The sequence below is a fragment of the Rhinichthys klamathensis genome, unplaced genomic scaffold (genome assembly GCF_029890125.1).
Source record: "Rhinichthys klamathensis goyatoka isolate OS25496 unplaced genomic scaffold, OSU_Roscu_1.1 h1tg000093l_1, whole genome shotgun sequence".
In the NCBI taxonomy this organism is placed as follows: domain Eukaryota; kingdom Metazoa; phylum Chordata; class Actinopteri; order Cypriniformes; family Leuciscidae; genus Rhinichthys; species Rhinichthys klamathensis.
This window is the reverse complement of record NW_026606632.1, coordinates 723061-746143: the sequence shown is the minus strand read 5'-3', so window position 1 is coordinate 746143 and position 23083 is coordinate 723061. Positions and strand designations below refer to the sequence as shown.

Here is a 23083-nt window from a genome sequence, read left to right as displayed (position 1 = left end):
GCTAACTCACTTAGCTGGATTTGATTGTTGGCGATTTGGCATGATCTTGGATTGTTTGGTTCTTCGACGCTCATCCTGGACTTGCTGTCATAGCAACAGGTGCGCAAGCTTGAACCTGCTCGCGAGCAGGCTTATTTCATGTTAACAGGATTAGATCGCGGCTTTTTAAGCGGAGCTGATACGGGAAGTCTTTTAGCGCAGCGCGATAGTGTACTTTTTGAGAGATATCATTTTTCTCATGACTCGTGAGGATGTCGTTTACATCATTAATTTGTTGGAAACGCATAAATGTTCGACTCGTCGGAGTCGGGCTTTAATAACAGTGCAGGCAAGTTACTATTGCGATTCTTATCCAGATTAGTATTATATCAAATTTTAAAAAGGCAGTTGACTGACTAAAATCTCTTAGATGGTGTGTGACTATGTTCCATATCACAAATATGGCCAGGATCTGTGCATGACTCAAGAATTTTCAGAGATTTATGCACATTATTTGAACGTGGTAAGGAAAAATATAAATTTCAAGCTCACTGTATTACATACACGTATGCTTATCCTAACAGAACTGAATTTTTCCATTAAACAGGTGATTACAACAGGATCCTGCTTGGAGACAGGTGTTTTATGACCCCATTCCCTGACCCAAACCCCAGACCAGTTACAATGCAGCTCTAGCCAGGACAAGGGCACACAATGAAGTGAACTTTAGCCAACTAAAGTATCTGAAAAGTCTGAGGGTTGCACCTGACAGGGCCTGTGACATTGCATGGGCCATATTACACAACATTGCACCATCAGAAAAAATATAAAACATTTCATTAATGTTTAATAAAAGACTAGACAAATATGCTTAGTTCCTTGATTTTTATTTTAATTGTTCTTTGTAAAGAAAAGCCAGTGATCAAGTCATCTTTTGCCTGCAAATAATATATATTGTACTCTGTGTGAAATAATATATTAGCACTTACTCTGAAGTTCCTATTAAGCAACTATATCTCTAGTGCCAGTTTTTTTTTTCTTTAAGTTGTCAAGTATTTTCAAAATACTCTGTTTTCTAGGGGTAGGGGTAAACCTGTCAAACACATGGCTTATGCATCAAAAATTCAAAGGAAAAGTACAACACTGCCCACCTCTGCATCACTGCTTTGTGCAGACTCTTCTGTAGATGTGGACTCCTGCAACTCATATTAGAAATAATAGGTACTCAAGTGTAAATTAAGTAAAGTTATTTATGCACTTAAAGATACCTGAGAGGGTTTCTTCACTGTCCTGTGCATTTTTTTTTTGGGGGGGGGGGGGGGGGGGGGAATGGGCATTACAAAGTGTTGTAGCTACTTTCTTCCCTTTTGATGTAACATTAGAAAAAGTCCACTTACTGCACATGCTTCAGCCACTTGCTTGGAAACACATAAAAGTGTTGGTGTATTGTTTAATACTGCACAAGAGAGGAAAACACAATTTCATTACAATGAAGTACACTGGGGGGAAATGTGATCAATAACTCATGGCAACATATATTTTTTTTACATTAAATGTAGTTTCACAGTCACACATGTAGACTTTCACAAGTCAAAGCAATTCATTGCTACTCAAGGTTTAACAGCTGATATGACTGGACAGCCATTTGGATTATAGGCCTACTTAATTTAATGCAGCAACAAATTATTTTACAGTGTACTAGGATCATTTAAAGTTAATTTACCAGCAGTGAAGGTGTTCTGCTCCTGGCCTCTGGCTGTGTGTCTGAGGAAGAGCTGAACCCAGGGATGCCCTCCACAAGGTTCACACTCATCCCAAGGGTCAGCTCTTCTGCCTGGGTATAATGTGGGGGTGCAGGACCACCACCTGTTTTTTTTTTTTTTTTTTTTTTTTTTTTTTTTTTTTAGCCTTTTTCTTGGTTGCTTTTATAAACAGGCAAATTGGCAATTAAAAAGGCAATTAACAGTGCCTTTTTAAAAGAGATTAGTTAGTAGAAATTACTATTATGTAGAATATTCTAGTACTTCACTTTTACTTGTTCCCATGTTCTAGTAGTGGGTGGTGACTCTGACATTACAATGAACAAAGTTATTAATTATTTAGAAATTATTAAAATATCAAAATATAGACTTTAATAAGTGATAAAAACATCTAACTACAAACTTAATTTGTCTGCTACGTTTTGCCAGCCCTCTCTCTTGGCTTTTGCACACTTTGAGGTGTTCCCTGGCGTTTTAATTAAGTTTTCAAATTCTGCATATCCTTTAAGCAATAACTCTTGCTCTTCTGTGGAGAAAAAAACTGAGCGCGCTCTTTGGCCACGGTGAGCAGCCAATAGCAGCGTTGCTGATCAATGTTTCTACTATCGATACATATTCCCTTTTAACCCAGCGCATGAACGCGCAATTATCTCAGATAACTCAATCCAGCTATACTAATCATAACCGGCAGGAGTGTTCGAAGAACCTAATTAGCCGGATCATGATGAGCACGATGATATTATCTTGGATGTCTCGTTTGATCTCGGATGTTTTAAGCAACGTACAAAGAACGGGCCCCTGGTCTTGTGGCAGGATCATGACAGAACCAATGTTTTGTGTACAAGCGCATGGCCAATTGTCAAGGCCATGTGCTTGTGTTGTCTCGTCTCTTAACCCCGCCCCCTTGTTAATCCTGATTCAGTCTTTATTGCTTCACCCGTGTCACCTGTTATGTCTTGATTAGTCTCCTTATTTAATCCCCTTGTGTTTGCTGTCTTGTGTCGGTTCATTGCCAAACGTTACTTGTGAGTATCCTGTGAAAGTCTTGTCATTGAAAGTCATTGAAGGTCTAGTCATTGTTAGTATCTCTCGTAGTGTTGTTTGTTTTCTAGTATTTTGTCAGTGTCGTTGTCTAGTTAGTCACCATAGTCCTGTCTTGTTTTGCCCCCTCGTGGGCTTTGTTTTCCCCTTTTTGTCTTCAATAAATTGTTTGAAGAGCATTCTGTCTGCTTTTGGGTTCGTCAATCTGCATCCACATAACAGAATGAACCGACCAGAACTGAACCCAGCAGACAGTATGTCCTCCCTGCTTAAGCGACAGTCAGCTGACCAGGAATTATGGTGGCAGTCAGCTATCACCGACAGCAAGTTGGGCAAGCTTCCTTTCCCTCCCCAGGGAGAGAGGTCTCTGAGGAGATATGCTCAGGCCGTGGAAGCAAGGAGGTTTTTCTTACCTGAGATCCTTGTCAACCGTTACCTCATCGTGGGTCTCAACGCTCCGCCTCCTCTGGCTGAACGGGAGAGGCTGGTCCACCGCCCGTTCCGGGACATGGTGGACTGTTTGTCTCGTAAGGAGCCGCAGGGTCCCATCGTGTCTTCACCTCCTGCCTGTCTGCCGGTGATCCCGGAGGGTCGTATGTTAGGCGTCGTGACGCTTGGAGACCAGACTTGTCCCACTTCGACTCCCGAGGCATCATCTGCACCCGCTGATCTCCGTGGCAAACGAGAGAGACGGCTGTCGTGGGAGTCGACTTCGGAGTCCTCTTCCGCTGAGACTGCAGTCCCGGCTGTACAGCCTCAACTGGTCACAAGCCCGGCTACGGCCTCTGCTCCGCGACCCAGGAAGAAGAAGAGGAAGAGGGGAGCCTCTTGCCCTCCGTTTCTCTCAGGGCCCGCTACTGCAAGCGCTGTTCCAGGGCCCGCTACTGCAAGCGCTGTTCCAGGGCCCGCTACTGCAAGCGCTGTTCCAGGGCCCGCTACTGCAAGCGCTGTTCCAGGGCCCGCTACTGCAAGCGCTGTTCCAGGGCCCGCTACTGCAAGCGCTGTTCCAGAGCCCGCTACTGCAAGCGCTGTTCCAGAGCCCGCTACTGCAAGCGCTGTTCCAGAGCCCGCTACTGCAAGCGCTGTTCCAGAGCCCGCTACTGCAAGCGCTGTTCCAGAGCCCGCTACTGCAAGCGCTGTTCCAGAGCCCGCTACTGCAAGCGCTGTTCCAGAGCCCGCTACTGCAAGCGCTGTTCCAGAGCCCGCTACTGCAAGCGCTGTTCCAGAGCCCGCTACTGCAAGCGCTGTTCCAGAGCCCGCTACTGCAAGCGCTGTTCCAGGATCTGCGGAGAGAGTTGCGGCCGACCTAGCCGCTAAAGATGTTCTGCAAGCTGTTTCTGCTCATCAGGAGATGCCGGTCATCATTGCGGCCAAGGCCCTTTCCAATTACCTGTCCCGTCTTGTCGCGATTCTTGAACCCCCTGTCTGTCCTGCCTTGTCCTCCGCATCCAAGCCTGTCCCTGTGAGCGCTGCACCCGAGCCGGTCGCCGTGAGCGCCGCACCCAGTCCTGCCCCGTCACCTGCCATGTCCCCCGTCAGAAGTCCTGTTACCTCATCCTCCGTGTCCTCTGTGTCCCCTGTGTCTGAGTCTGTTGCTGCAGCATCCCCGACTGTTTCCCCGTTCGTCCCTGTCTCCACCAGCCCCCGGACTGTTTCCCCGTTCGTCCCTGTCTCCACCAGCCCCCGGACTGTTTCCCCGTTCGTCCCTGTTTCCACCAGCCCCCGGACTGTTTCCCCGTTTGTCCCTGTCGTCACTAGTCCCCGGACTGTTCCCCCTGTCACCACGAAACCCGGACTGTTCCGCCCAAGTCTCGTCCTCGTGTGTCTTCCGCCAGACCTGGCAGGATCATGACAGAACCAATGTTTTGTGTACAAGCGCATGGCCAATTGTCAAGGCCATGTGCTTGTGTTGTCTCGTCTCTTAACCCCGCCCCCTTGTTATCCTGATTCAGTCTTTATTGCTTCACCCGTGTCACCTGTTATGTCTTGATTAGTCTCCTTATTTAATCCCCTTGTGTTTGCTGTCTTGTGTCGGTTCATTGCCAAACGTTACTTGTGAGTATCCTGTGAAAGTCTTGTCATTGAAGGTCTAGTCATTGTTAATATCTCTCGTAGTGTTTGTTTTCTAGTATTTTGTCAGTGTCGTTGTCTAGTTAGTCACCATAGTCCTGTCTTGTTTTGCCCCCTCGTGGGCTTTGTTTTCCCCTTTTTGTCTTCAATAAATTGTGTGAAGAGCATTCTGTCTGCTTTTGGGTTCGTCAATCTGCATCCACATAACAATTTGAGACTAAAAGTTTTGAGAGAGTATTTTCTCATAGAACATAAAAAAATATATAAATTAGACAAAAAAATCTCTCTCAAAATACTTTGAAAAAAAATCTTAAATATATAGTTTTTGCTATCAGTGTGAAAACATTTTCTCAACAAAATAAAAGTGTTTCTCTCAAACCGCTTTTCTTTGCTCTCAATGCAATTTTTTGCTCTCGTGTCAGGATTTTGCTTTCGCTGTGAAAATTGTGTCATGGGCGGGGCCACGTTCTTTTTTTTCCTATTGGAACGTTCCTATTGGCCAGTCGGGTGAGCATCGTCTTGTCTTGGGAGTCAACTGTCGAACTGAATCATTACACCATTGTTCGCGTTCGGTTCACCTCAGATAGAACGATGCCGCCTCTGCCTTAGTTGAGCATGGACACTCCAATGTTTGGGTAAGTTGATGACACACACAACTCGATGGGTAGCTGGCTGAGCAAGTTCAGCATCACTGAAGATTAAACATTAAAAAATAGCACTCATGCAAGTTTACCTAGCATGATGGCTAATTATTAATTAGCTTTACTAGCGATTAGCAAGCTAATAATATAATACACATTCATGAGTGCTATTTTTAATGTTTAATTTTCAGTGATGCTGAACTTGCTCAGCCAGCTAACATCCAGTTGTGTGTGTCATCATCTTACCCCAACATTGGAGTGTCCGTGCTCAACTTAGAGCTTAGATCGGGCCCAAAAAATCAAGCCCGACCCTACCCGAGCTGTGCACGTTGTGTCCGAGCCCGGCCCGACACATTAACTATAATTATGAGCCCGAGCCCGATTTAAACCCGACCATTTTAATACGTGGGTCGTTATAACTGACGGCCTCAACTACTTTCCATGTTACTTTCTCCTCCTCCTCTGTTCTGCACCTCCAAATACTTTCAAGTTAGCCTACGTGTTGCCATCATACACGGTTTTACAGACTTAACTTACATTTACAGTAGAAAATATATATATTTCATTATCTGATATAATGTTAATTTACTGACATATTGAAGTACTAACATCTGTTTTGTACCATTCTAATACACTGACAACCACCAATCACAGTGGTGAGCAGAGTCACATGATGAATCAAAGCTCATCTCAAGCTGCTTTTCCACAAGCTGAGAAATTAATACTAATATACACTACCGTTCAAAAGTTTGGGGTCAGTGAGAATTTTATTTTTATTTTTTGGAGGAAAGAAATCAATACTTTTATTTATCAAGGAATAATTAATTTGATCGAAAGTGACAGTAAAGACATTTATAATGTTACAAAAGTCTTTTGAACTTCCTATTCATCAAAGAATCCTAAAAAAAAAAAAAAACTGTACAACTGACAGACCAACAACTGTTTCAACATTGATAATAATAATAAATGTTTCTTGAGCATCAAATCCTCATATTATACTGATTTGTGAAGGATCATTTGACACTGATGACACTGGTGATGCTGAAAATTCAGCTTTGATCACAGGAATAAATTACACTTTACTATATATTCACACAGAAAACAGCTGATTTACACTGGAATAATATTTAATACTATAACTGATTTTTGTTGTATTTTTAATCAAATAAGCGCAGCCATGGTTAGCAGAAGAGAATTCTTTTAAAAGTATTTAAAATCGTACCGACCCCAAACTTTTGAACGGTAGTGTATATTGAAGCTGCACAGTGTGATTCACACAAACACTAAACACCATCATGGTAAAACACATGAAATTTAAAAAGTGCAATAAACATTAATTTAACAACATTAAATGTATAACATAAAATCCTAATGTACATAACTGATTAGAAAAAAACTAAGAAAAACTATGAATAAACATAGTTATTTCAACAAAAATACATCAAATGTGAAGTGTCACTACAGGGAATTGTGAAAATGTCAATTTACGTTTTTTCACTGTAAATTCTACAATGATTTGTATACAAAGACTTTCTTCTTTCTCTTTTTCACATCTAAAAACTGTATAACGGTATACAGTAACGGTAACAGTTAACGGTATTTTACTGTAAAAATGTACGGATCATTAGAGCACAGTTATTCACCGTAAATAGTACGGAAACTTAACAGTTTTTCACCGTAGCATATTACCGTTAAAATCACGGTAATCTTTAACATCTATTTTTCAACAAACTAAAGTAGTTCTCTTACGAGAGGTTCTCTCGTATTGCGTAAGCTAGCTTACGCTGCGGGAAAGATTCATCTTTTCTGAGAAATTGAAGCCAAAAATTATCCTATAATTTTGTATCCATTGTCAACGCAGTTCAGCTGCAGCAGAGCATGAGCAGGCTAGCTAGCAGCTCATTGGCTCGCTCACAGGGAACTGCTTAAGCCTATGAGGAGACACGAATGAACTCTCGGCCAATGAGAGTCTGACCTGCTCTCATTGCGTCAGAGCCCGCCGAAACGGGCGTGGCCAGAGAGTATAAATTCGCCTCTCAGGCTGCAAACTCTGATTTTCATCTCTTCAGCGAGGCTACACGCATCTGCTGATCCTGAGAGAAGCCGCCGTCGTGGAAAAGGCACCTTCTAGCGAGCGTCTGGGAGACTGAGGAAGCCGGCCGTCTTCGCCACCTTCAGCCGTCCTGCAAGCTAGCGCCATCCGACGGATTCATATCCTTTTACCAAAAAGCTTCTTGTTTTTGTGTGTGTGTATCTAAAAGAGCCGAGCGTCTTTGTAAAGATGTCTCGTTTTTCCTCCTGCGGTTCTTGCCGCGCTCCCCTCGAGACTGGAGACCGCCACGTCATCTGCGCTCTCTGCCTCGGATTGGAGCACGCCGAGCTCGCCCTCGCCGATGGCGGCTGCGATCTCTGCGAGGAGATGCCGTTGTCGACCCTGCGGGCTCGACTTCAGGCCACTAAAGTTTCTTCCGCGCCGCCTCTGACTTCGCCGCGTAAGAAGAAACGCCGCTCTCAGAGGCCGCCGGAACCCCAGCCAGAAGCGTTCATCCCGCCGGAGCCTGTCGCCTCCCGCTCTCCTTCTCCGCCGCTTCCGGACATACAGTTGCCGCCGAGTGGCCGCTCTGTCGCCTCCGATGACGCCGCGGACATCAAGGAAACATGTTCGCTTCTCGCTTCAGACAGTGAGGAATGGTCCGGTTCTCACGCCTCTACGGCCCGAGAATCCTCTGGGACCCGCGCTGGAATCGAGGAGGAATTAGTGCGCCTCCTCTCACAGGCCGTCGAACGCCTCGGGCTCGATTGGTCTCCTCCCCCCGAGCAGACCATCAACCGTATGGACGGCAGCTATTTCCGCCAGCGCTCGACTCCCGTCACTAAACGGGCCGCGCCCTTCTTGCCCGAACTGCACGCGGAACTCACGAAGTCCTGGAATGCCCCGCTATCTGCCAGAACTCGCTCCGACTCTTCCGCCCCGCTTCGCGTTGTGGACGGAGCCGCAGAAAAGGGCTATCTTTCCATTCCCCCTGTAGAGGACCTGGTCGCCGCACATTTGTGCCCGCCCTCCACGAGATGGCGCTCATCACCTGTGCTTCCTTCTAAAGCCTGCAGAGCGACTTCGAGCTTCCACGCCCGCGCTTATTCAGCCGCCGGCCAAGCAGCCTCTGCACTTCACTCTATGACCGTCCTTCAGATTCTACAGGGTGATTTACTGCGTGAGTGGGACGAGAGCGGAAAAAATCCTCCCTCAGTCGCGGATTTGAGGAGCGCCACGGACATTGCCCTTCGCGCTACAAAATCTGCTGCTCAAGCCCTGGGGAAATGTATGGCCGCCATTTGCGTGTCTGAAAGACATTTGTGGCTCACACTCGCCGACATGGGAGATTCCGAGCGCGCCGCTTTTCTCAACGCCCCGCTCTCTCCATCCGGCCTCTTCGGATCTGCTGTCACGGGTATCGTTGACCGTTTCTCCGAAGTACAGAAAGCCTCCCAGGCCATGAATCTTTTTCTGCCTCGTCGCGCTAGATCCTCTGCAGGCCGCTCACGTGACCAGCCTCCTGCACGAGCCCCACCCCAGCGCCCAGCTCAGCACAGTCAGACTTCTCAGCGACGCCAGGGCGGCCGCCCTCGTTCTCGCTCAGACAGCCGCCACAGACCGCCGCCTTCCCGGGGGCCTCGGTCCAGGATCACGCTGAAACCTGATCACTCAAAGTCTGCCTAGCACAGCTGAGAAAAAAGTTTCGCCCTCTGTTAGTCCCCGCTCACGCGGCTACTACTGCAGTGTACCCCGCCATTACCAAGCCGGTCCCATTTCCCGCTTGCATGAGCACAAACGCCGTTATCACGGCGACCCAGAGAAATCTCAAAAAGAGCATAAAAGCCTCACGTGTAGATTCCCACAACACTGTGTTCACTCATACACAAAAGCATTTCAGTTCCTGTGTGTCTCACAGAGCCCACTCTCATAAAGCGGTTCCAACCCGCTCGAGTTTCAGAGTGCATAAGCGCGCCCACGAGCCCGTGTGCGCGTCCCACCTCTGCTCACTCTGTTACACGGCCCTTAAACTCCTCTCTGAGTGTAAGTCCCGCTGTCATAAACACTATGAGCGCGCCCGCGCGGCCCGCTGTGTGCAGCAACGGGGACCATGTAGCCATTCACCCCTTAGCGTTACGCTTCAAAGCGTGGGAAGCTATTCCGGGAATTTCCCAGTGGGTGCTAAACACAATAAGGCTAGGCTATCGCTTACAGTTTCACCTCCGCCCTCCACGTTTCTGAGCGCGGCTAGAAACTATTGTGAACACAGAAGCAGTGACTCTGCTCCGTTCAGAGATAGCAAAACTATTGTGCAAAAGGGCTATAGAGAGAGTTCCTCTGTCTATGAGCGAGTCAGGGTTTTACGGCCGTTATTTTCTGGTTCCAAAGAAAGACGGCGGCCTCAGACCAATCTTAGACCTCAGATTTCTGAACAAAGTTCTCATGAAGAGACCGTTCAAAATGCTCACTATCAGAAAACTCCTCGCGCATGTGCGCCAGGGGGACTGGTTCATTTCACTAGATCTGAAAGATGCTTACTTTCAGATTCAGATAAACCCCCTTCACAGGCCATTCTTACGTTTCGCCTTCGAAGGCCAGGTTTATCAATACACCGTCCTTCCGTTCGGCCTGTCCCTAGCACCCCGCACGTTTACGAAGTGCATGGATGCGGCGCTCGCCCCCCTGCGGAGTCAGGGGCTGCGAATACTGAACTATTTGGACGACTGGCTGATTTTGGCACAATCACAGAGAGAGCTACTGTCTCATTGTACAGTTCTCCTCGACCATCTGAAAAGTTTGGGCCTCTCTGTCAACTGGACAAAGAGCGCACTTCATCCCAGTCAGACTATCTCCTTCTTGGGTATAGAGCTAGACTCGGTCTCGATGACGGCTCGTCTGTCTACACAGCGCGCGCGCCGTGTTCAGCGTCTCGCCACATCCATCAGATGAACAGACTTACACCTCTGAAAACTTTTCAGAAGGCGCTGGGTTACATGGCCTCAGCCTCCGCAGTGCTCCAGCTGGGGTTACTGCGCATGCGCCCGCTTCAGTTCTGGTTGAAGAGCCGTGTGTCTCACCGCGCGTGGACCACGGGCCGCCAGCTGATAAAGGTAACGCAGACCTGTATCACAGCTCTGCAGCCATGGACCATGACAGAATGGTTTCAGCGGGGCGTTTCCATGGGGACCTTTTCTCGCCGAAAAGTCATTTCGACAGACGCATCCAACACGGGTTGGGGTGCGGTCTGCGAGGGCTCACCGGCCTTCGGCCCCTGGTCAACTCAGGAGAGTCTCCTCCACATAAACTGTTTGGAGATGCTGGCGGTCGAGAACGCGCTCACGCGCTTTCTGCCGCGCATTCACGGTCACCATGTGCTGATCCGTTCGGACAATATGGCCGTGGTCTCCTATCTAAACCGTCAGGGCGGAGTCAGATCCAGAAATCTCTTCCGGCTGACAGAACGCATCCTAGTTTGGTCCCAGTGTCACCTGCTCTGAACGATGGTCCAGACAGTCTGTCCAGGAACCCCATTCCCCCCGGGGAATGGTCCCTGCACACTCTTACAGTCCAAAAGCTGTGGCGAATATTCGGCAGAGCAGAGGTGGACCTCTTCGCCTCAGAAGAAAACACCCACTGCCCAATATTTTTCTCAAAAGGCGAGGACGCGCTAGCCCAGACCTGGCCCAGCCGCCCGCTTTATGCATTCCCAACGGTTTCTCTACTACCGCAGGTGCTTCAGAGAATCAGGGAAACACGCCACTCGGTGCTCCTCATAGCCCCGCGTTGGGAGGGTCAGACTTGGTTTCCGGAGCTCACTCAGCTGTCACAGACAGCCCCGTGGCCCATTCCAGTCAGAACAGATCTCCTCTCCCAAGCTCGCGGCACGATCTGGCATCCCCACCCAGAGCGCTGGGCGCTTCATGCGTGGGTGATCAACGACTACCCGTTGCTTTGCCAGAGGGAGTTCTAAACACGATCATGCAGGCTAGAGCGGCTTCTACTAGAAGGCTCTATGCGTCTAAATGGTCTGTGTTCTCTAAGTGGTGCACCGACAGAAGCTTGGACCCACGGTCATGCGAGGTTCCTTCCTTGCTAGGGTTTCTCCAAGAGATGCTGGACAAGGGCAGGTCCCCGTCCACTCTCAAGGTGTATGTGGCAGCCGTCGCGGCGTTCGCTGAACCCCGGCACGGCCAGTCACTGGGCAAAGATGGCTTAGTCATCCGCTTCCTCAGGGGAGCTAGAAGGATGAACCCCTCACGCCACCCTTCGGTGCCGATTTGGGACCTTTCCATAGTTCTCGAAGCTATGAAAGCCCCCCCATTCGAACCGTTAAACACCGTGGACCTCAAATACCTCTCGCTCAAAACCATTTTTCTGCTCGCGCTCGCGTCAGTGAAGCGTGTGGGAGACCTTCACGCGCTGTCCAGTAGCGCTTCCTGTCTGGAGTTTGGGCCCAATGACTCCTTAGTCGTTCTCAAACCTAGACATGGTTATGTCCCAAAAGCGATTGGTACCCCGTTCAGGGCACAAGTTATCTCCCTATCGGCTCTGCCTGCATCCGATAGCGAATCTGACTCTAATCTCCTGTGTCCGGTCAGGGCCCTGAGATTATACTTTACTCGCACTGCTCCGGTCAGACGAGCTGAGCAGCTTTTTGTTTCGTTCGGTGGGCGCACCAAGGGGTTGGCCGCCTCGAAACAGACTCTGTCCAGATGGATAGTTGATGCCATTGCAGCCGCATACGCGTCAAAAGACCTGCCATGCCCTCTGGGCATCAGGGCCCATTCCACTAGAGGCATGGCCTCATCGTGGGCGTGGTCCAGCGGAATTTCCATTCATGATATTTGTGTGGCAGCGGGATGGGCTTCCCCCTCCACCTTTGTCAGATTTTACAATCTGGAAGTTCCCGCCTTGCAGGCTAAACTACTAGCAGTCTAGTATGTTACAGCTCTTCTGGTTGAGCTGCACTATAGGGAGTTATTCACTCAGACCGGTTTCGCTCTGTCCCTCCTTATCACGTGCTTATGTACTTCACAATCCCCGGCCCGCTCTGCTGGCCTTTGTCTCATGTACATATATTATTCCCACTCATAAGGGTTCCCCGGGGTCCCCCCTGGGACTCATAGTGGATGCTTAGCACGCACGGCGTTGACCAGGTGTTCCCGCAGCGTAAGCTAGCTTACGCAATACGAGAGAACCTCTCGTAAGAGAACGAATCGGTTACCTAACGTAACCTCGGTTCTCTCTAGATGAGGGAACGAGTATTGCGTTCCTGGCCGTGCTTGTGCTACTAGCGTTCTCGCTTCATTCTATGAAAACCAGAGTTTGCAGCCTGAGAGGCGAATTTATACTCTCTGGCCACGCCCGTTTCGGCGGGCTCTGACGCAATGAGAGCAGGTCAGACTCTCATTGGCCGAGAGTTCATTCGTGTCTCCTCATAGGCTTAAGCAGTTCCCTGTGAGCGAGCCAATGAGCTGCTAGCTAGCCTGCTCATGCTCTGCTGCAGCTGAACTGCGTTGACAATGGATAAAAAATTATAGGATAATTTTTGGCTTCAATTTCTCAGAAAAGATGAATCTTTCCCGCAGCGTAAGCTAGCTTACGCAATACTCGTTCCCTCATCTAGAGAGAACCGAGGTTACGTTAGGTAACCGATTCGTTTTCAACAAAGGATTTAATCAGCATTCTTTGTCATAAATGCATCAGAAAGAGTGGAAGAAATAGCTTAGCTTGTATGGGGGGCCTTTATATGGGCGGAGAGTAAGGGGCTTTCAAATCAAAAAGGTTGAGAACCACTGGTATTTAAGACTTATGTGTTATATTCTCTGTCTTTTAGGGGGAAAACAAGACCAGACTGATAGTTAAGACATTCAGTTCAAGTTTCCCTCCGCAAGAGCTGGCAAATATGATTATAATTTATGAAATTACATTTTGAGTGAATTATTCCTTAAGGATTTTTTGCTCTTCTTTCTAAAAGTGCTTTTAAAAAGGCCAGTGTGGTGAATCCTGTATTTGACCTTGAAGCTAAATGTCTGATTTATTGTCATGTCAGAATCAAGCGAAAGCAACAGGGAGTGTTCTGGAATGTTCCGGCAGTGAATTTGTGGGAGAGATTCCTTTGTGTAATGTTCTATTTCTTAATGTAGTATCAAATCCTACCTCTCCCCCACTTTCCTTCTCAGACAAAATGTCTGTCAAAATGATTCTTAGGTTCAAGAGGCAGGAAACCTTCTCTGAGCTCCAGGGCTTCAGTGTGTGAATTCATGTCAGATCAAACCAACCAAACACAAACATTACGCTCTTCATTTATTCACGTACCACCATCTTTAAGGAAGATCTAGGAAGAATTGTATGTAATAATACCCAGAGGTCAGATATTAAATTCTTGAAACATTCAAAAATTATTATTTATTACGATCTGTCTTTGAACTGCTGTCCATCTCCTTACTTAAATCTGAGATTTCACTCTCATACACATATACGTAGAAGTCGTCACTTATTCAAATAACAGCTTGATGTCTAGGCCTGCTATTTCAATCAGTATCAGTGCTGGCTGCACTTCATACCCAATTTTTTTATCGAGACAATCTTTAAAGTTAATATAACAATCCATTGAGGACACTTCTGAACTCCGGAGTAATTTCTAGAGGCGTTGCCAACATTTTAACAAGGGGAAGGACATGCCTGCCTAAATTCCGTATCCATCCATAACTGATGACTTTAACGATTAAACCCACACTTTTTAAAGTAAACGTACTTCCCCAGAGGGACGTTTTATTGCTCTTTCATAGCTTATGAGATTTAATGGAGTTCTCAGTTGTGTTTCATTTAAGTATAAACTTTGTCCCAGATCTTACTCCTGTCATCCCTTAGCAAAAAAGAAACTTAGGCTATTTTTTTACATACATCTTTTTACATAAATAATTCAATAAATGTAAATCTTGAAATAATTCAATGAAAAATGTTTGTTCATATTGAGACCAATACAATTTTGATAGTAAAATTGATGTTTCCATTTCATCTCCATTTAAAGTCATCATGAAGCTGCAATGGTTTTTGCTTCCCTATTGTGACATATATCCAAGTAAAGCGGCTGCTCGAACAGGAAAAAATATAGCGCTGGACTTTATTTTGTCCATCGGAAATTGATTGGATTGTTGTGGATCATCGTCATTTGCTATTGCGGTAACACTTTACAATAAGGTTCATTAGGTAACATTAGTTAATGTATTAACAAACATGAACTAGCCATGAGCAATACACGTGTTACTGTATTTGTTAATCTTTGTTGTACTATATTTTTTTATAGCTTGATTTAAAAAAAAAAAAAGAGTAAACATTATATCATATGTTCTTTTCACAGGACCTCCATCTGCCCCACGCAATGTGATCTCAGCCATTAATGAGACGTCAGTGATTCTGGACTGGATCTGGCCGGCTGACAGCGGAGGCAGGAAGGATGTGATATTTAACGTAGTCTGTAAGCGATGTTGGCCGGGTCCCAGACAGTGTGAACCCTGCAGAGGGGCTGTGCGCTTCCTGCCCCGTGCCTTCGGCCTCACTAACACGACAGTAACCGTGGCAGACCTTCTGGCACACACCAATTACACATTTGAGATTGAGGCCCAAAACGCAGTGTCCTCCCATGCCCCCACGATCCGCCATTACGCTGCGGTCACCATCACTACCAACCAAGCAGGTGAGTCTGTCATCCTAGCTGATCCTATTGTTAAAGGAATAGTTCACGTCACAAATAAGTCTGTTAACTATTCACACTCATGTTTTTCTGAACCCCTATGAGGTTTGCTCAGCTGTGAAACACAAAAAAATTTATTTATGAAGAATATCCTGATTGTTTTCCATGTAATGAACTTGGACTGGAACTGTCAAGCTTCAAAATGACAAAAAGCACTATAAATGTATTATAAAAGTCCATACGTATTAGGTAAATATGATTCAAGCACACCACTTTAGATTTACTAACAGCTTTCGCCAGTGCAAACCTTCCTTTGGTGTTAAAAAAACTACTGTCAGATTTACTAAAGACACGTAGTGAAAAATTAACGCTGAAAAGGCGTGGACACAGTTATTTCTGCAGCTGACCTTATTGCATTTGCATTTGTAGGAGTTTACCTTTCAGACTCAAAATGTATGGGAGGAGAGTGTTTCAATGAAGCATGCACAGTGATTTACTAAGGTTTGAACTAGTCAATTTACTGGTATTTGCACCATTATTTACCGCCCCAATTTTTTTTTTTCTCAAAGCAGACGCTAATTGGTAGATTGCGTTGGTCATTATGGAAATCATCCGGCTGCGACTGTGTTTGCATGACATTTCAGACGTACTAGCTACATTCGCCATGTTGTTATTGTCATGTCAGCTAGCGTCAGTTGCGTCACTTAACTGCCATTCATAAATCCTCTCTTGTGGCCTCATGGGATAGTGAAGCATTCATCGAATGCGCACTTCCAAATCTCGGCGGAAATAGTAGGTCATCCGGGTACTTTTTCAGCCTACTGTTTTTGGAATTCCATGAATTCAGACATACTACTCTGTTGGCGTTACTGTTTTTCGCATACTGTATAGTAGGGTAGTATTGGATTTGGGACGCAGCGCTTGATTATAGCTGGTTCAGGTGTGTTTAATTGGTTTTGGAGCTGAACTCTGCAGGACAGTGGCCTTCCAGGAGCAGAATTGGACACCCCTGAAATATTGCCAGTTCACTGCAGAGTATAGACTCATTGGAAAAATGTGGCAATACCTACATTATTGCAAAACTCAGAAAATGTACCTATACATACAATTCACTTCAGTTTCCAGCTGAAATGAACACTAGTGGCAGTAAAACAACTTTTATTCTTTTTCACCCAAATTATGATTACAAGGGCAGATTATTGATTAATAAAGACTTCTTTTCACACGGTTCCTTACACAATGCTATGTTTTGACCTCAAAACACTTTTACCACATCTCATTATTTCTAAAGTAATAAATTTCAATGTTTGCATTACACAGCCAGCTCCATGTGTATGGCTTTTACTTTACATAGTAAACTTACTCAGTATCTCACCTGGTACAGCTCTGCACTTGCGATGAGAAGCGCTCAGGAACGAGTAATGATAAAATAACTCATAGAAGCCAGCTAAAATGGCATGGTTGCTTCAGAAAATGTTTGCTTTTGTTAACACTATCGGTTAGGTTGAGTGTAGAGTGTAGTTTAGATGGTAAGTTATTTTCAAACATGATAGAGCATTAACCTTCTAACTCACTGGACATTTCCATTTCCGAACTGCCGTGATAATACAACCAACATAATACAAAATTGGCAGATTTACATTAATATAATGGATAAAACCGAACGCGCTGTTAGCACCACTCCATGGACACGAAACATGCGAAACATGCAAAAATCAACGTAATATCTTTTTGCAGAAATGTTACCACTGGCACGTTTTTCCATTGAGCCTAGGTGGTACAGTAGCATATATAAAGGAATATAGCACACACATATTTAACATTTATAATCATTAAAAAAAATAAACATTTATACAGCCCCTGCAGTCCCCATTAATTGTTATAGATCAGACAGGATTTTCTTCAAATATTCACCTTTTGTAGCCTGGATGCCAGCCCGAACCCCGCCCACAACATTTTTTGGTCGGGAAGTTCGGTCTGGACTCGATCCATTGAGGAGTAATTATGATCGGTTCAGAATTAGTCGGGCCAATCAAATTGCCAGGGCGGGCTTTATACGATGATGGACAGATGATCTGCAGTTACGTAATCATCACGTTATCAAAGAGCGCTTGGGTTGAACTGGTTTCCCTCAAAGATGACTGCAGCTGGAGAATTGAGATGTATAGATTCCGCTATCGCGTCTGTTGTAAAAGAAATCGACAGCGCATTCATTTTAAAAGACGAACAGAGAACTGCAATCAAGGCATTTGTCAATCGGAAAGATGTGTTTGCCGTCCTTCCTACGGGATTCGGCAAAAGTTTATTTTATCAGCTGGCTCCGATGGTCGCTAAGAAGGTGGGACACAATGAAAACCCTGTGGTCGTTGTGGTTTCTCCTTTGGTCGCACTCATGGAGGACCAAGTAAAAGAAGCAACACTCATTATTTTACTACTTCTTCCAGCGTGCGTGCAGTTGTTCTGTTGACAACTTTGCATAGCTCATAAAAAAAACACTTACTGCGTTGCTCTGATTGGTTGTAGGTCTGTCCAATTGAGTGCAGAGTTTTTTTTTTTCCTGGTTCGGTTAAGACACGCCTCATAATCAAAGCCCTATGGAGCCGTATCAGACTCACATTCTGACTAGAATATGAGTGTGACGAAGTCAGGCTACACCTTTTGTGTTCCATGGAAGAATCATAGAGCATCAGAGCTTCATAGAGCTTCATGCAAATGAATGTGTGAACTATCCGTTTAATTCTCCCATGTCTTCTAATGGAATATGATTAACACAATTTTCTCAAGAATATACACTTCATTCAAAGCCATGTCTTAAAAGAAAAAATGTCTTCAAAGATTTCCATTGATTGAGTGAAATGTTTTAATGGTCCCCTAAGATCGATTGAGGCGTGTGCACAAGACAATTCAATTTCCTCTCGGCGATGTGCAACAAAGCTCAAAATTCCATTTGGAAGGAAGAAAAGAACCATTTAATGCCTCCGCAAGTCAATTGCTCATCACAGCTGCATATCATTCTGCAGGTGCTGGCCTCTAGTACAGCTGACTGAAGGTCACGACTCCTCAGGTTACTAAAGCAGAGGGATGCTGAACGACAGGCCATCTGCCTCTCATTCCACGCAAGCTTCCTTTGTGAAGACTAGTGTTTCTGTTCTCTAGCCCTGTGGGGCTCAGGCCACTGTCAGTTCAGTGCTGTCTGTGGAGTGATAGGTACAGGTTCTGCCGGATGATTTAGAGTAGGCTTTGGTCCACAGCTTACAGGCTTTGGGCTCTGGTGTCATGAAATAGTAGGCAGAAGACTACTTGGACTACTAGAGGTTCAAAGTCTAGGGATTGATAGTTTTGCACCCTTTTACCAGTGGGAGCAGTTGACTTTGCCTGAGACCTCATAAAATCCTTACTGTCATTGTGAGAGGACTGCAATTTCACTCAGTAGATCTTTCATCTTCTGTCATAGAGCAGATGCTGATTTATCTGTGAAGAAAGGGATCTTCTTTCAGAATGATACAGCACCACAGGCCTAAATGTATTGACTATCAACTCCATCATCAACCTTCAAGTCATTGGAAATTCATGTTTTCCTCAATATTTGAAGTATTTGTGGGTTATTCCTGATGTGCAGTGCCTTTAAAATTCTGCAACTTTTGAGAATGAATATAAGCCTGTGTTATAATTTAAATTATTTGCATAAAAGAGTATTCCAGACATTCAGACTTTAACCACAGTAAATCATTAAAACCTATTAAATGTTAATGATTTAAGAAAATGAGGAATGACTTACTAAAAAATGCATACTCTTATTCAGCAATGACACATAAAATTGATCAAATGAGACAGTAAAGACATTTATGATGTTACAAAAGATATATAAATTGTAATCACAGGAAACTAATTTAAAGTCAGGAAACAGTAAACTAATAAAACTAATAATCCCCCCCCCCCCCCCCCCAAAAAAAAAAAAACGAAAAAAAAAACACTATCAACATTTATCTAATACGCTGTTAACATTTACGTATGTTTGAGCTGTTGTTTTCCCAAACAAATAATTTTAGTCCTGGAGGATGATAAAAATAAGAATTTTTTGGGGGATGTTACAAAATATTAAAATGATAGAAAGTGAAATTAAGGACACAGGAAAAATCAATAAAAACATTATCCCTAAGAATAAGGGTTTTGTTTGAAACATTTCAATTAGAGAAGGGTAAAAATGAACCAATAAACAGTAAACACTGAAATAATTATATTACTAATATGAATACATTATTTATATTAATTAACATGTTTTTTCCTTTTAGGATTTATTGCATAGCACCTGAAAAAAAATATGAGACTGTGTGTGTGTGTGTGTGTGTGTGTGTGTGTGTGTGTGTGTGTGTGTGTGTGTGTGTGTGTGTGTGTGTGTGCGCGCCCGTGTGTGTTGCTAGGTCACAGCTTAAGGTTTTAAGGTTTTTCTTTTTCAGACAAGGATTTCAGGTGACAGGTTGATGGGCAGTAAATATGGACTTAGCACTTCTCTCTCCTAGTCCTTCAGTGATGTATCGGAGAAACATTTTTATAAACTTTAAATTGCATTCTTTTTATGTTTTTTTCATTTGTTGTTATTCATTGATTGTTGCTTTCTATGGCTGTATTACTCTCTAATAGGGTGTAACAATATATCGTGCCACAATATATCGCAATGCAAAAATACATTAATATGTATCGTGGATAGTGACAATATGTATTGTGTATCACCCAAAATTAACATTTCTGTGTGAGAAAAAATTTGAGTTTACAGAGTTTCAGTGTCAGTACTACATTAAACTACTATATATAATGTTGAATATCATGTATAATAATGCAATGGGGGAATATTTGTGGGTCCTGATAATGCCAAATGTCTTATGTTACCAGTAAAAAGTGGCCTACATGATTTTAAATATATCTAGTCAGTGACAGAGTGCAAGCATATTTGTCTAAAATAATTCTGTATTTTCAGCTTCAGAATCATGAATATTTTTATGTTGGTGTCACTGTGCATTATTCACATTGTGCATTATTTGGTGTCGCTGTTGTCCTGTGCATTGAGTTACCTGCACCAAGGATGTATTCATTTACATCCACAATGTAATATCAAATTGAGCATTTTAATCAACAGTACATTTTCCGTTAACCTTTTACCATGTGCCTTGGAGTATCGCAATAATATTGAATTTTGATATGTATGCAGATCGAATCGTGACATGAGGGTATCGTTACACCCCTACTCTCTGACAATTTATTAATCTCATCGGACATACACACTCCCACTCTCAATTCTCACTTTCTTTCGATGGACACAGTACAAAGAAGCATAGTTTAGGCACTTAGGCGCTCTAGTTTAATGGTATTCATTTCCGAGTAAAGAGACTGCACTACACCCTCACTTTCTGTTTTTTCACCAAAATTTTTTAGTTCAGACTGTTTCAGAAACCTAACCCAGGAAGACCGTGACCCCTCTCTGTTCTTCTTGCTCTTAGACAAGTAATCCAGCTTACTTTACTGTCCTATAAAACACAGCCAGAACAAGGAGATGGATGTGTGAATGGCCAATCGGGCCTGCAGAGAACACATTTACGAGGGGCTCAGAGGGTTGTCAGCGCAGCCCAATCCATCTAAACAGAGCCAGCATGTGCTCCTCAGCCCAAGGGAGACAGAACACGTAAGCTGCCCTCCATGTCAGGACGGTGCTCTCTGCTTGGCTCTCAACCTCATCAGAGCTGTAAAACACTTGTGTTGAGACCTGACAGTTCTGGCTTCTTAACAGGCTGCTTCACCCGACCTCTCAATCGTGCCAGGGCAGAGCAGAGATTTTCAGCAAAGCCATAAGAGCGTGCAACCTAACTTTTGGTAATACCAAGTTTCATACTACTGTGCCAAAAAGTTCATTTTGGACTCCCTTTTACGGTAGTATGATGAGTAAACTGGAGGAAAAAAAGGGCTTATATATATATATATCACAAAATTATAATGAGATATTGTACCCAAGTCTCTCTCTTGAAACCGACATGGAAGTGACTTAAACTGCAATTCATCGACTGGCCACTAGAGACAGGCTGCAAAAGAGAGTCAATTCCATATATGTGAATATGAATATGCCCAACTTTACAGCAGAAAAAAATATGTTTACATCCTGGTTAAAAAAGTGGTTTTGGTCTATATAGCTAAATTTGCCCTTCATGACAACTGTGAGGGGGGTGAATTTTTTTTTTATAACTCATTCGTTTAAATTATATTAAAGGAACACTCCGACTTTTTGGGACTTTAGCCTATTCACCTTATCCCCCAGAGTTAGATAAGTCCATACATACCTTTTTCATCTCCGTGCGTGCTATAAGTCTGTTTGACGCACCCACCGCTAGCCTAGCTTAGCACAAAGACTGGATGTAAATGGTTGCAGCTAGCATACTAATCCAAATAAGTGACAAAATAACGCAAACATTTTCCTATTTACATGTTGTGATAACCGGAGACGCGCTCTCTGCTCCTCACCACGGCACGTCTCAGGTGCTGCGGTTATCACTCCGCCCAAGTAGCAGTGCTTCGCCTTCAGAGAATATAATTCCCAGTATTTATACTGTTAAAATATGTCTGTGTCTCATGTGACTTTGTTTTTTGTACACTCTGTGACTATACAAATCACAACATGTAAATAGGAAAATGTTTGCGTTATTTTGTCACTTATTTGGATTAGTATGCTAGCTGCAACCATTTACATCCAGTCTTTGTGCTAAGCTAGGCTAGCGGTGGGTGCGTCAAACAGACTTATAGCACGCACGGAGATGAAAAAGGTATGTATGAACTTATCTAACTCTGGGGGATACGGTGAATAGGCTAAAGTCCCAAAAAGTCGGAGTGTTCCTTTAAGCCTTAAAGTTCTGCATAATTAAGGGCGTGGCCACTTGAGTGACAGGTGGATTCCCGCTGCTGTCACTAATAGCCGTTTGTCTGCTGTCTGTTTGCCTCACATCACCTCAGCTAATCCCACCTTTGCCCATTCTCGGTGATACGGGAGTGACGCGCAACCAAGATGGCGACGGCCGGCTCTCCCCACTTTGGGCTTCAAAAATGCTCTTCAGAAACCTACGGGTGATGTCACGGACACAACGTCCATATTTGTTTACAGTCTATGATTGTACCTCAGATTTTTTGGTGGCTTAGTGCAAGACATATTCCCAATAAATATATATGCTACCATTGGAAAGTTTAGGGTCAGTATGACTTAAAAAAAGTTACACTTTTCTTGCAAGGATGCATTCAATTGATCAGAACTTTTAATTGTTACTAAAGATTTTACATAAATGCTGTTCTTTTCTATTCATCAGAGTATTCTGGGGAAACAATGTATCACAGTTCCACAAAAAAAGCCAACTACCTATCTCTCCCCTCAGACTGCATCGTCCCTAAAGGCCTCGACTGATTTCACACGTGCTTCACGACGCAATCACGCAGAGCGTTCCCACAGCGTCAATTGACACTTCCGTCAATCCCTCTTCAGGGAAACAAGGTTACAATCGTAACGGAGGCATTTTTAACATTGATAATAATACGAATATTAGAATGATTTCAATTTCTGATTGATCATGTGACACTGGATTAAAGACTGGATTAATGATGCTGAAAATACAGCTCTGCCATGAAAGATAAAAATTAGTAAACAGGTAGAAAACTGTTTAACACTTTATTTTACAGTGTCCTTTTTACATATGTTACATGTAATTACCATAGTAATAATTTATAAATAAAATGATGCTTAATTACATGCAACTAACCCTCAACCAAATCCTAATCCTGCCCTAACCCTATAGTAAGTACATATAGTTGATTAATATTACTCTCAGCACTTAAA

At 44.2% G+C, this 23083-nt stretch overlaps 1 protein-coding gene across 2 annotated transcripts in view; it reads left to right on the top strand.

The window, feature by feature from the left end:
* The window catches only part of epha3 (eph receptor A3), a 153174-nt gene that overhangs the window by 70643 nt on the left and 59448 nt on the right, over nt 1-23083 (top strand). For both annotated transcript variants that reach the window (XM_056252218.1, XM_056252219.1), the window contains exon 5: nt 14887-15222. In XM_056252218.1, the coding sequence (XP_056108193.1) occupies nt 14887-15222 (336 nt within the window). The remainder of the gene's footprint in view (nt 1-14886; nt 15223-23083) is intronic.